General features: G+C 38.8%; 1 protein-coding gene across 6 annotated transcripts in view; it reads right to left on the reverse strand.

Moving 5' to 3' along the window:
• Nucleotides 1-427: 427 nt before the first annotated feature.
• Nucleotides 428-13,088, reverse strand: part of cep192 (centrosomal protein 192) — a 222,195-nt gene continuing 209,534 nt past the window's right edge. For all 6 annotated transcript variants that reach the window (XM_063059701.1, XM_063059694.1, XM_063059687.1 and 3 more), the window contains 4 exons: nucleotides 11,160-11,272; nucleotides 6,786-6,909; nucleotides 2,574-2,632; nucleotides 428-933 (listed from right to left, as the gene is read on the reverse strand). In XM_063059701.1, the coding sequence (XP_062915771.1) occupies nucleotides 795-933; nucleotides 2,574-2,632; nucleotides 6,786-6,909; nucleotides 11,160-11,272 (435 nt within the window). In that variant the 3' untranslated portion in view covers nucleotides 428-794. The remainder of the gene's footprint in view (nucleotides 934-2,573; nucleotides 2,633-6,785; nucleotides 6,910-11,159; nucleotides 11,273-13,088) is intronic.

Consider the following 13,088-nt stretch of genomic DNA (forward strand, 5'->3'; position numbering starts at 1 on the left):
TGTGGCTGATTTGTTAATCTTTTGTATGAGAGAGACGGGTTGGGGGTTTTGATGCTACTATCACTGTTCTTTACTGCAAGTGAGGGGATCGTGGATTGTTATTGTTGCTGTTTTTTCTGCAAGGAAATGTTGGGGATTTGTTGCTATTACTTTTTTCTGTGGGGGTGGTGGGGAATTTTGGGGTTGGCAAGTTTTGTTTATTTTTCTTTTTCATGTGGAGGGAAGGAGTTAATGTCTTTTCTTTCAACACTTCCATGGTCTTTCTGTATTTCATGGCTATCTGAAGACAAATATCAGAGTTGCACTGTACATGCACATTTTGACAATAAAATGAACCTTTGATCTATCAATTCTATTGGATTATGCTCTACTCAATTTGAAATAAAAGAAAATCCCAAAAACCTAAATAAATATACATTATTAACTTTATTTCAAATATACATCAAAATATAAAAACAGCCAAAAAAATAAACGTTTGTGCAAATTAATTTGTTATACAATACTGAAGGAAAGAGCAGAAACCTGTAGAATCCTGCACACAATGCTGGGATTTTTAATTTAGTATGGTGCAAATATTTACCAAAATACTTTTCAAAAGTCACAGTGATGGTGTTAAATCAAAATAGCACCAGTGTATAAATAACTTAAATTTACAAATTACAGTTTTAAATTTTGTATACAAAAGGTGCTTTTTTTAATATTGTTACAAGATTTCTACTCTATATTAGAGTGTCAAATATTATCTCCAGGTTAGTTCTTCAGTCAGGTACTTCAAGTTGATAATGCTATGTTGTTCATTCTTTTGTAACAGATTCACCAACAAGTCGGATAGGGATACTTCCACATATATCTGTTTGTACCACGAGCAGTGCTTCGAATTTTCCTTCTGACTGTGGTTTGAACTGGACAGGCAGATTGATGTAGTGTTGAGCACTAGACAAAATAGCAGAGATGTTAAATGAAAACAACAAGAAGCAAAGTTTTCTTCCCCCCAAACTTTATGACTAATAACATTTTCTTAAAAATTTGGCTGGTCTGTTTATGTATCATCTATCCAACAGTGAAAAGCAGGAGAATACTAACATACAAGCTGTTAATTTTAAAACCCACTCTATGCCCCCTCAAATATTACAAGTCTTGAAATAGGGGTGATCGTTTGGTTGAGATGTACTACTAAGTAATACTACTGCAAGAAATCCATTTTGTGGACAATCAAGAAACCAAGGTCGAAGTCTAAAAAAGATGTGAATGGAATACTGACTTTACTTTCAATAAGCACTGAAATAAAGGGATAGATGATGTTTGTTATACAAAGCTTAGGGGATAGTTTACAAAAATGTGGGCAACAATCTTATTTTCTCAGTTAAGAACCTATTAAAACTAAGAAAAAAGAGTTTCTTGAGATTAGGCCAATTGAAAATTATAGCTTTATTCTTCCAATTTCTCATCAATTGATAAATGTTATTTATTTATAGGGAGGAAATGCAGGGCAATGTGATAGTCCGGTGGTTAGCCCTGTGTCTTCATAGCTCCAGGAATCAGGCTTGACTCTGACCTTGAGTACTATTTGTGGGAGTTTGTAAATTTGCCCTGTGATGACATGAGCTTCTGGGTGCTCCGGTTTCTACCCATATCCGAAGATGTACTGGTCAGTAGATTAAATGGGTACTGTAAATTGCCACTAAAGTAGGCAAGAGAGATAATGGAAAGGCAGTTGAGGGCTATATTATTGAGATTGAGCTCCAAGGGAATGACAAGATAGCTCTGCTGGAAAGTAGTATGTAGCTGATGGACAGAATCACTTCCACCTATTTTGCAGTAAGGAGGAGAAAGGAATACGTTAGATTGTTTTTAAATCACAAATGCCATATTAGGAAGTTAGTGAGAAACAAAAAAGGGAAGGACTGAAAGAAATCTACATGCTGGTACACTGTAATAAAGAGCCTACTGAAGATCCAAATTTATCTTGTATTGACCTTCTGCAACTTCTGGGACATGGAGAGATCAAGAAGCAAACATGCTTTACAAGTCCACAAGGTGTTCCAAATTACTTTGCAATTAAACCCTTTGTAAGTGTAAAACTCTTGGTAAACTCTCCTATCAGAAAAATAATAAATTCATCAATAGTTATTTGGTAATCTCAGTCAGGGATTTGGTAAAACATGTTACTTCAGTGACCATGTCACAGAGAAGGGTAAAAGAAATGTTTTATTGAATCAAGTTCATTTCGGGCATTTTTATTGATTAAGGATGCAGTCAAATTTGAAATATTAAAGCAATTCTTCCACTGCATTCCATTTTGCTTATCGTTGACTTTTAATTTGCTCAGCTTTGGAGCTTACTCTGTCAAATGAAAGAGAATTATACACATGGATGTTCTATCTTTTGTCCAACACACAGAAAGATGTATTCCTTTCTGCAATGAAAGCATGAAGCAAATAACTTAATATAAAAACACAAAGGTCAAGAAGAGAACCCAAATCTTCTGCGGAGCAGTTCATACATGAGGTTTGAAATTTAATTTGCTCGAGTATTTGCTTCTTTTTATCTTGTGTTTCTTATTGGTCACTCACCGCAATGAATAATTGGAATGCTTGATATAAAATGGTTCTCTGGGATTTACAAACTTCAGCTGCAAATCAATACCAAAAGCATTAGCATAGCCACAAGCAAATACAAACATGCTCATTCCAAACATTCATTTTAAAATTACCATTTTACCAAATAGCTTAAGTTATCAGCAATGGTGTCAAACTTCATATCTGAAAAGCTTTTGAACACCATTTTAGTTATTGGCATGAAGCAAGACTGCAAATGAAATTCACATGCATCACTCTATTAGCAGCATTATTCTTCTTTCTTAGAAAACTTATGTGCAAAAAAAACTGGGCTAGATTAATTAAGGATTTCACTGCCATTTGTAATTATTCCCAGCAGTAATCTGCACAATGCAAAAAAACTGATAAAGAATAGGATCAATGAACAACTTGCAAATAAAACTGAAGTTTATATAGTGGAACCAACCAACAAGGGCAAGAACCCAAGTCCTTGATCCCTTGCACTTCTCCTAATGAGGGTACTGACTAGCTTTAAGGACACTGAATCTTATCTTTAAAAACTTGTTATTTCCTTTTTGCCTGAAATCATAAACACTTGCTTATCATCTTCTGTCAAACACTAATCTTTTTCCTCAAACTGCCATGGTTCTTTCTAATTAAGTTGCTGATCTAGAACATACAAGTTCTCATTTAAAAAAAAGATTTTGATTAGAACGGATGTTATAGCACCCGCTGCTTTTGCTATCATCTCTGAGAGATAAATTAGACCATATTTCTTTAACAATCTTTTATTGCATGCAAACAAAACTTACTTCATCTATCAAAGTGTTGACTTAATACAAAGTATGTGTAATTTTCTCTCAAGATTTTAAAACATCATGTCACCTTTATCTTTCGGACATGTATATTCAATTAAGGTTTGCTTTTTCCTGGCCTGTCTAGAATCATGGAAAGGGTCTTCAATCTGGAATTCAGTTTCTCCAGAGACTGATGCTGCCTGAAAGTGTGAAGTGATAATCGCTGGATGATTGAAGTTCATGGCGGAGGACAAAGTTAATGGCAGGATTCTCAACAGCATGGAGGAACAGAGGGATCTTGGGATTTGAGTGTATTCCTATTTTACATTGACTGTTCTATTTATTATAAATTACGATTACACATTTAGATGGAGATGTAACAAAGATTTTTACTCATGTATGTGAAGGATGTAAGAAATAAAGTCAAATTCAATTCAATGCCCAAGTCCCCAGATGCTTCAAAGTTGCCATACAAGCTGATAGGATGGTTAAGGCGGCATATGCTATGTTGGCTTTTATTAATTGGGGATTAAGTTCAAGAGCTATGAGCAAACGTTCCAGTATGTAAAACTCTGGCGAGACCACACTTGAGAGTATTGTCTTCAGTTCTAGTTGTCTCATTATAATAATTTATAAGATTTCGAAAAGGTGCAGATGAGATTTCCAGGCTACTGCCTGGATTAAAGAGCATATCGGCTGAAGAGAGCTAGGGCTAAGGATTTTCTCACTGGAGCAAAGGAGGACGAGAAGAAACATGATGGAGGCATAGATATAGTGGGTAGACATCTTTTTCCCAGCATGGCATTGGCTAATACAAGAAGACACATTTTAAGGTGATGGCAACAAAGTATAGGGGGACGTTAGAGGAAGATTTAAAAAAAATACAGCATGGTAAGGCACTTCAGGGGGTGTAGTAGATGCTGATACACTGAGGACATTAAGAGATTCTTTGATAATTACATGGATGAAAGCAAATGGAAGGCTATGTGGGAGGGAAGTGTTAGATTGATTTGGAGTAGGTTAAACGGTCAGCACTACACTGTGGGCTGAAGAGCAGGTACTTGTGCTGTACTATTCTACAGCATGGGGTTATCTATTTATTACTGACTTCAGAAGTTATTTCTTTGCACAGAAAGTTAAAAGGAAGTTACAAATGTCACGCCACTCTTCAAGAAGGGAGAAAGGGAGAAGAAAGGAAAATATATGCCAGTTAGCCTGACCTCAGTAGTAGGAAAGATGTTACAGTCAATTGTTAAGGATGTTGTTTCAGGGTACTTGGAGACGCATACTAAAATAGGCCGAGGTCAGCACGATTTCATGAAGGAAAAATCTTGCCTGACAAATCTATTGGAATTATTTGAGGATATACCAGGCAGGATAGACAAAGGAGATTCAGTGGATGTTGTTTATTTGGATTTTCAGAAGGCCATTGTCAAGATACTGCACACACAAGACTGCTTAACAAGAAAGCAACCCAGTATTACAGGAAAGGTACTAGTCTGGGTAGAAGTTTGGCTGACTGGCAGAAGGCAAAGTGTGGAATAAAGGACCTTTTCTGGTTGGTGCCAGTGACTAGTGGTGTTCCACATAGTTCAGTGTTGGGGCTGCTGCTTTTTATGCTATATGTCAATGATTTGGATGGCCAAGTTTGCAAACATACAAAGATAGGTGAAGGGCAGGTTGTGTTGAAGTAGGGAATCTGCAGGAGTTGGGACAGATTGGGAGAATGAATAAAGAAATAGCACATGGAATATAGTGTAGGGAAGTGTATGGTCATGCAGTTTGGTAGAAGGAATAAAGGCGTAGATTGTTTTCTAAGTGGGGAGAAAATTTTTTTAAAAATCAGAGGTGCAAAAGGGACTTGGGCAGGATTCCCAAAGGTTAACTTGCAGATTGAATCGGTGGTAAGGAAGACAAATGCAAGGTTAGCATTAATTTCCAGAGGACTAGAATATAAAAGCAAGGGTGTAATGCTGAGGCTTTATAAGGCACTGGTTAGACCACACTTGGGAGTATTGAGAGCAGTTTTGGACCTCTTAACCAAGAAAAGATATGCTGGCATAGAAGGTCCAGAGGAGGTTCATGAAAATGATGGTGGGAATGAAAGGGTTAGTGTACGTGGAACATTGAATATCTCTGGGCTTGTATTGCTAGAATTTAGAAGAAATAGGGTGATCTCATTGAAACCTAGTGAATATTGAAAGGCCTAGATAGGGTGGATTTGGAGAGGATGTTTCCTATAGTGGGTGAATCTAGGGCCAGAGGGCACAGGCTCAGGATAGAGGGACATCCAGTTAACACCGAGATGAGAAGCAATTTCTTTAGCCAGAGGTTAGTGAATCTGTGGAATTCATTGCCACAGAGAGCCGTGGAGGCCAGGTCATTGAATATATTTAAAGTAGAGGCTGATAAGATTCTTGCTTAGTCAGGGTGTCAATGGTTACAGGGAAAAGGCAGGAGAATGTGGCTGAGAGGGATAATAAATAGGCTTGATGGAATGGCAGAGCAGTCTTGTTGATCGGAGTGGCCTAACTTTGCTCCTATGTCTTATGGTCTGATGGTCTTTGGAATTCTCTAAAGGTTCGAAACAGTTGTATGGTGAAGATCACCTTAATATCTAAATATAAAAAAAACTAGTCAACGTTTAAAATTAATGCAGCTTAAACATTCATGAAGTATGGTAACATTCTGGCATAGCAATCCACTTGATTGTCACCTTACATCCTAAATGTAAACCCTTTCTACCACTTCGGTACTATGGTTGCAATGCAATGCATTCCAAACCAATAACATCTTTAACAATAATCCCAACCATTATGATCTTGATGAACAAAGGCCGCAGAAGACTGGGAACGGTATCATCTACAAGACCCTCCAAGTTATCTACTAATTTGAATTGGAAATAGATCATTGTCCCTTCAATGTGCTCAAGTTCAAATCTCAGATCTCCCCATTTATTATTCGGCAGACAGCTCTAATTCAAAAGTTAAGGTTTCCTTTCTAAAGGCAATTAGAAATTAACTTTGCTAACAATAGTGATATTACATTAATAAATGATTTAAGCTGATCTACGTCAGTAATTTCTGTGTCAACAATGCTATTTATACCTAGGATCCACTGATAAATTCCAAATAAGCAGACCAGTTAATATTTGAAACTTATAAACAAGTTTTATAAACACAACTTAAAAACAAAGCTCTCCAGTCAATGATACAAACACAAATGGCAGTGGACCTACAAAGTGTAGCAGATCAACACAATCCACTGTCTGCAGGAAAATGTTTGTCATTCAATTGAAGAAACATATTTGCCTTTGTATATTGCAATACTATTGTTATACATTTAGCATAAGTATGCTGTGACACAACTTAAAAATAATATCCTCATTTTAGACTATGCTTAAACTTACTCACAGGAAAGAGAAACTCACCGAATGTGCAACGGAGGAACTGTTCCGTAAATGAACCTTTAATGTGCTTGACTCCCGAACAGGTGTTACAGGGAATGAGTACAAATCATCAGGAGCATAGACACCTTTGAATGACACCTCTCGCCTACAAATAACAAAATTTAAATTATACCCGTAGATTTAGTCTTTCAGTGAAATCTTTTGCAATACTTTCATGCCACAGAAACAGAATTTTCAATGCAACAACGGAACAAACTAAACAATTCTTAACAAGCAACGCATTTTCTCCATATTAAGTTTCGAAACAAATGATAATTTTGTTAGAATTGAAAGCCAAGCATATATTTGGAAAATGATAACTGCACAGGTATGCTATATATGGATTTCCACAGAAATGGATGATCTGCTAAACAGGAATTCAAGGACTGGTAAAGAAAAAAAAAACTGGCTCAGAAAAGGGGGCGGGGGTGGTTTTCAAAGTCCAAATCTATTATCAAAGAGCATGCATATCACCATATACTACGCAGAGGTTCATTCACAATAGACACAAAACAGCAATAGAATTAGTGAAAAACTCAACACAAAGATTGGCAAACAACCAAAGTGCAAAAGTCAAACTCCAAATACAAACATAATAATAATAATAGATAAATAAGGAATAAGTACTACTGAGAACATAAATTGCAGAGAACTTGAAAGTGAGTCCATAGGTTGTGGAATCGGTTCAGTACTGAAGCTGGTTCAGGAACGTGGTGGTTGAAGAGTAGTAACTGTCTCTTAACAAGGTGGTGTTGGACCCAAGACTCCTGTACCTCCTTCCTGATGGTAGTAGCAAGAAGAGCATAGCCTGGATTGTGGGAGGTCCTTAATGCTGATTTTTTTCTAGCATCTCTCCATGTAGATGTGCTCAATGGTGGGGAAAGGTTTTTTCCCTGTGATGGACTGGGCCATATCCTGTACTTTTTGCAGACTTTTTCTTTTATGGACATTGGTGTTTTCATACCAGGCTGTGATGCAACCAGTCAGGATCACAAGAGGGTTGCAATTTAACAGTAGCCTTTCCAGTTGGAATGAATTAGGCATTGGCATTCTTCACTGTTTTGTGCTGGGGCAAATGTTATTTTTGAAGTTAGACATGTAGGGCAAAGTTTCAAACTTCAACAATGGCACAAAGGGGGATGAAAGTAAGTGGAAGTCCAAGGAGGGAAGGCAAATTCAAGAGGCTGGTGGCAAGGGCAGATGTTTAACTACTAAAACAATGCAGAAGTGCAAAATTATAACATTTTGATATAAATAGTGCAAATTATACAGCAAATAGTACTGTTTTAAAGGGGGAGCATTAATAAACATCTGCGTGAGAAAGCAATTACTTAAGTAAAGGAAATTTCAGCTGTGAGGTCAACTACAGAAACTAATATTCTTCTTAGAGCAGAGAAGACTAAACTAACTGACAGAAGTGCACCAAATCTGGACTTACTTAGATAATGTAAATAGCAAACTGTTCCCATTATAGCATGGCTTAAGGACTAAAGGATGCAGAATCAATTTAGAGTAACTTTTAGGGGTAAAGCGAGGAAAATCTTTGTGCAGTATACAGTTATGATATAGAATATACTGCTTGAAAGTATGAATAATGTAAATTTTATTTTGGCTTTTAAAAAACTCGATAAATATTTAAAAATTGAAAATATCGATGGGAGAAACAGCATGGAAATGAACATAATTGATCATGTCCAAAAGCATAAAAATAACACACTTCTACAGACATACTGTTAAAAGTATCCTGTTTGGTCGTATTATAGTCTCTTAAGGCAATTCGAACGTGCAGGAACACAAGGTGTTGCAGAGCAGTGGACTCAGCCTGATGTATCCCTCCCACTCTACAAGGCAAAGATCCCCACCATCTATGCCATGCCATTTTAATGCAGCTACTACTGGATAGGAGATACAAAACCTGAAGTCCCACACAGCCATGTTAAGAACAACTATTTATCTTTAATCATTTGGTTCTTGAACCAACTGGCATAACCCTAAATGCTATAGTATAGCAACACCATAACCACCTTACACTAAAATTTGTGCAGTTTTGGGCTCCTTATTTTAGGAAGGATATACTGACTTTGGAGAGGGTTCAGAGAAGATTCACAAGAATGATTCCAGGAATGAAAGGGTTACCATATGAGGAACGTCTGGCAGCTCTTGGGCTGTATTCCCCGGAGTTCAGGAGAATGGGGGAGGGGGGATCTCATAGAAACATTCCAAACATTAACAGGCCTGAACAGATTAGATGTGGCAAAGTTATTTCCCATGGTAAGGGAGTCTAGGACAAGAGGGTACGACTTCAGGATTGAAGGACGTCCATTTAAAACAGAGATGTGGAGAAATTAATCAGAGGGTGGTAAATCTGTGGAATTTGTTGCCACTAGCGGCTGTGGAGGCCAAATCATTGGGTGCATTTAAGGCAGAGATAGATAGTTTCTTGATTAGCCAGGGCATCAAAGGGTATGGGGAGAAGACAGGGGAGTGGCGATGACCGGAAGAATTGGATCAGCCCATGATTGAATGGCAGACTCGATGGACCAAATGGTCTACTCCTGCTCCTGTATTTTATGGTCTTAAAATTGACTGTTTTTGTTCTGATTGTATTCTTTCTTGTAAAAATATATTCTGCAAATACTTGATTACACCTGTATAAGCGTGGATTTATGCACCTGAAAGTAAATTCAATTTTGACTAAAAAAGTCAAGTTACAACTAAATAAAACTTTGGTTAGGCTGCATTTGGAGTTAACATAGAAACATAGAAACATAGAAAATAGGTGCAGGAGTAGGCCATTCGGCCCTTCGAGCCTGCACCGCCATTTATTATGATCATGGCTGATCATCCAACTCAGAACCCAGCCTTCCCTCCATACCCCGTGACCCCTGTAGCCACAAGGGCCATATCTAAGTTGTGTGTGCAATACTGGTCACTCCATCATAGGAAGGATGTTGGAATTCTTTGAGGAAGTAACATACAGGGTAGTCAAAGAAGAGTCACTGGACGTTGTTTACTTGGATTTTTAGAAGCCCTTTGACAAATTGCTGCACATAAGGCTGCTTAACAAGTTAAGTGTCCATGGTATTACTACAGGTCATGGTGCAACTGTACAGGATGCTGCTGAGTCCGTACTTTGAGTATTGTCTTCGGTTTCAGTTGCCCTGCTATGAGAAAAATGTTATTAAACTGGAGATTACAAGGATACTGTCAAGGCTTGAGGGACAGATGAAAGGTCTCAACCCGAAACGTCAACTGTTTATTCCTTTCCATAGATGCTGCCTGGCCTGCTGAGTTCCTCCAGCATTGTGTGTGTGTTGCCTTGAGGAACTGAGTTGTAGGTGGTGATCTTACAGAGGTGTATAAAATCACGAGGGACATAGATAGGGTGAATGCACCAGCCTTCTTGTCAGAGTTGGGGTATCAAGAAATAGAGGGGCATAGAGTTAAGGTAAGAGGGGAAAGATTTAAAAGGAACTTGTGGGGCAACTATATATTTTGCCTTAAACAGAAAGGGTAGTATCTATGTGGAATTGACTGCCACAGGAAATGGTTGAGGCAGGTACAATAACAATTTCAAAAAGACAGTTGGACTGTTGCATAGATTGTAAAGGTTTAGAGATTAGGTGCCAAATGTTAGCAAAAGGGACCAGCCTGGAGGAAACACCGTAGACAAGTTGGACCAAAAAACCCAAGTTGAGCCAAAAGTCATACATGTATGACTCTGACCATCAACAGCATGGCATGGTAGGTAAAAAAAAAGATATACTGTAAATACATTCAGGATACTGGGACTAAACAAAAGCAGAGAGAATAAGTACAAAGTACTTGTAGTGAAACTTAATAAAACACTCATTTGGCCAGAACTAGCAGAGTTTTGGTTTTAAGTGTTGACTGCTACAACAGAGAAAGAAGGTTTTAAGGAGGTTTGCAGGAGATTTACCAGAATGATTCCAAGGATGAGGGATTTGAGTTGAAAACTCAATTGGGAACTGGGCAGATATGCACTATTCTTGCAAACAGTGGTCATTGTGGCTTTCTTCAATATTAACCTGTGATTCATGAAACCTAAATATTCATAATTAGGAGATGAGACTATGGTAAAGAGAAACGAATAATTAATTCATTTCAGGCAATGACAAAATCAAACAAACAGCAATGTTCACAACAAACAGGTGTTTAACATAGTGTCAACTACACTTAGGTGGGTTCTGCTATTAAAGATACCAAGTAAGATACAAACAAAAATTGTAGCAAAGAATGCAAAGCTTGTCATACTTCACCGGAAAAACAATAGATTGAACGAGACCAATATTGTACTCTAATTTAATGACTTGTAGCAAATATTTTCTTACTGACCCAGTTTTGGTTAATCTTTCCAACAAAGACTTCCTTGTTTTCACTGCCGTTTCTGTTCTTACTAGTTGTGGGGCTGAACTGGTTTCCTTGGAGCTCATTTTGGGTTTTGTTCCCTGGAAAATAAATGCGTTTATTGCAAATACAAGGAATTCTGCAGATGCTGGAAATTCAAGCAACACACATCAAAGTTGCTGGTGAACGCAGCAGGCCAGGCAGCATCTATAGGAAGAGGCACAGTTGACGTTTTGGGCCGAGACCCTTCGTCAGGACTAACTGAAGGAAGAGCTAGTAAGAGATTTGAAAGTGGGAGGGGGAGGGGGGGATCCAAAATGATAGGAGAAGACAGGAGGGGGAGGGATGGAGCCAAGAGCTGGACAGGTGATTGGCAAAAAGGATATGAGAGGATCACGGGACAGGAGGCCCAGGGAGAAGGAAAAGGTGTGGGGGGGAGAAACCCAGAGGATGGGCAAGGGGTATAGTCAGAGGGAGAAAAAGGGGGGGGGGGGGGAGAGAGAAAGAAAGAGAGAGAGAGACACACACACAGAAAATGTGTGTATATAAATAACTAACGGATGGGGTACGAGGGGGAGGTGGGGCATTAGCGGAAGTTAGAGAAGTCAATGTTCATTAGCGAGATCGTTTTGCTGAACACCTACGCTGTCCGCCAGAGAAAGCAGGATCTCCCAGTGGCCACACATTTTAATTCCACATCCCATTCTGATATGTCTATCCATGGCTCCCCTACTGTAAAGATGAAGCCACACTCAGGTTGGAGGAATAACACCTTATATTCTGTCTGGGTAGCCTCCAACCTGATGGCATGAACATTGATTTCTCAAACTTCCGCTAATGCCCCACCTTCCCCTTGTACCCCATCCGTTATTTATTTATATACACACATTCTTTCTCTCTCTCCTTTTTCTCCCTCTGACTATACCCCTTGCCCATCTTCTGGGTTCCCCCCCCTCCCCCTTTTCCTTCTCCCTGGGCCTCCTGTCCCATGATCCTCTCATATCCCTTTTGCCAATCACCTGTCCAGCTCTTGGTTCCATCCCTCCCCCTCCTGTCTTCTCCTATCATTTTGGATCTCCCCCCTCCCCCTCCCACTTTCAAATCTCTTACTAGCTCTTCCTTCAGTTAGTCCTGACGAAGGGTCTCGGCCCGAAACGTCGACTGTACCTCTTCCTAGAGATGCTGCCTGGTCTGCTGCGTTCACCAGCAACTTTGATGTGTGTTGCGTTTATTACACATTTCTTTGCTATTAAATGGGGAAAAATGTATCCAAAATTATATCAATATAAAAACTTGTATAAACAAAAATAATTCCTGCATCCAAACAGCTTTTCCAGGCAATTAACATTGTCTACAGAGACTTTAACAAGGATTTTTAGCGAAGTTTCATGAGAGGCTAGTCCAGATGGTTAAGTTGCGTGATATTCAGGATGAAATAGTCAATTGAGTTTAGCACTGGCTCCGTGGGAGAAGACAGAGTGCTAGTAGATGCTTGTCTCTCACTGGAAGTTTGTGACTAGCGGCATGCTGCAGGGATCTGGGCTGGCTATGTTATCATCTATATTAATGATTTCAATGACAATATGACAAAATGGATCAGCAAATTTGCAGATGACATCAAGATAGAAGGGACAGTGGACAGCGAGGAAGGCTATAAAAGCTTGCAGTGGGATCTGGACCAGCTGGAAAATGGGAGATGGAATTAAATGCAGATAAGGTATTGCACTTTGGGAGGACAAACCAGGATACAACTTACATGGTGAGTGGTAGGGTACTGAGGTGTGCGAGAAAACAAGGGGATCTGGGAATACAAACTTATAATTCCTTGAAAGTGGCATCACAGGTAAATAGGGTTGTAAAGAGAGCATTTGGTACATTGGCCTTCCTGGAACATAGGGAATGAGGGGAGATTTGATA

Source organism: Mobula hypostoma, chromosome 1 (genome assembly GCF_963921235.1).
Source record: "Mobula hypostoma chromosome 1, sMobHyp1.1, whole genome shotgun sequence".
NCBI classification, from domain to species: Eukaryota; Metazoa; Chordata; class Chondrichthyes; order Myliobatiformes; family Myliobatidae; genus Mobula; species Mobula hypostoma.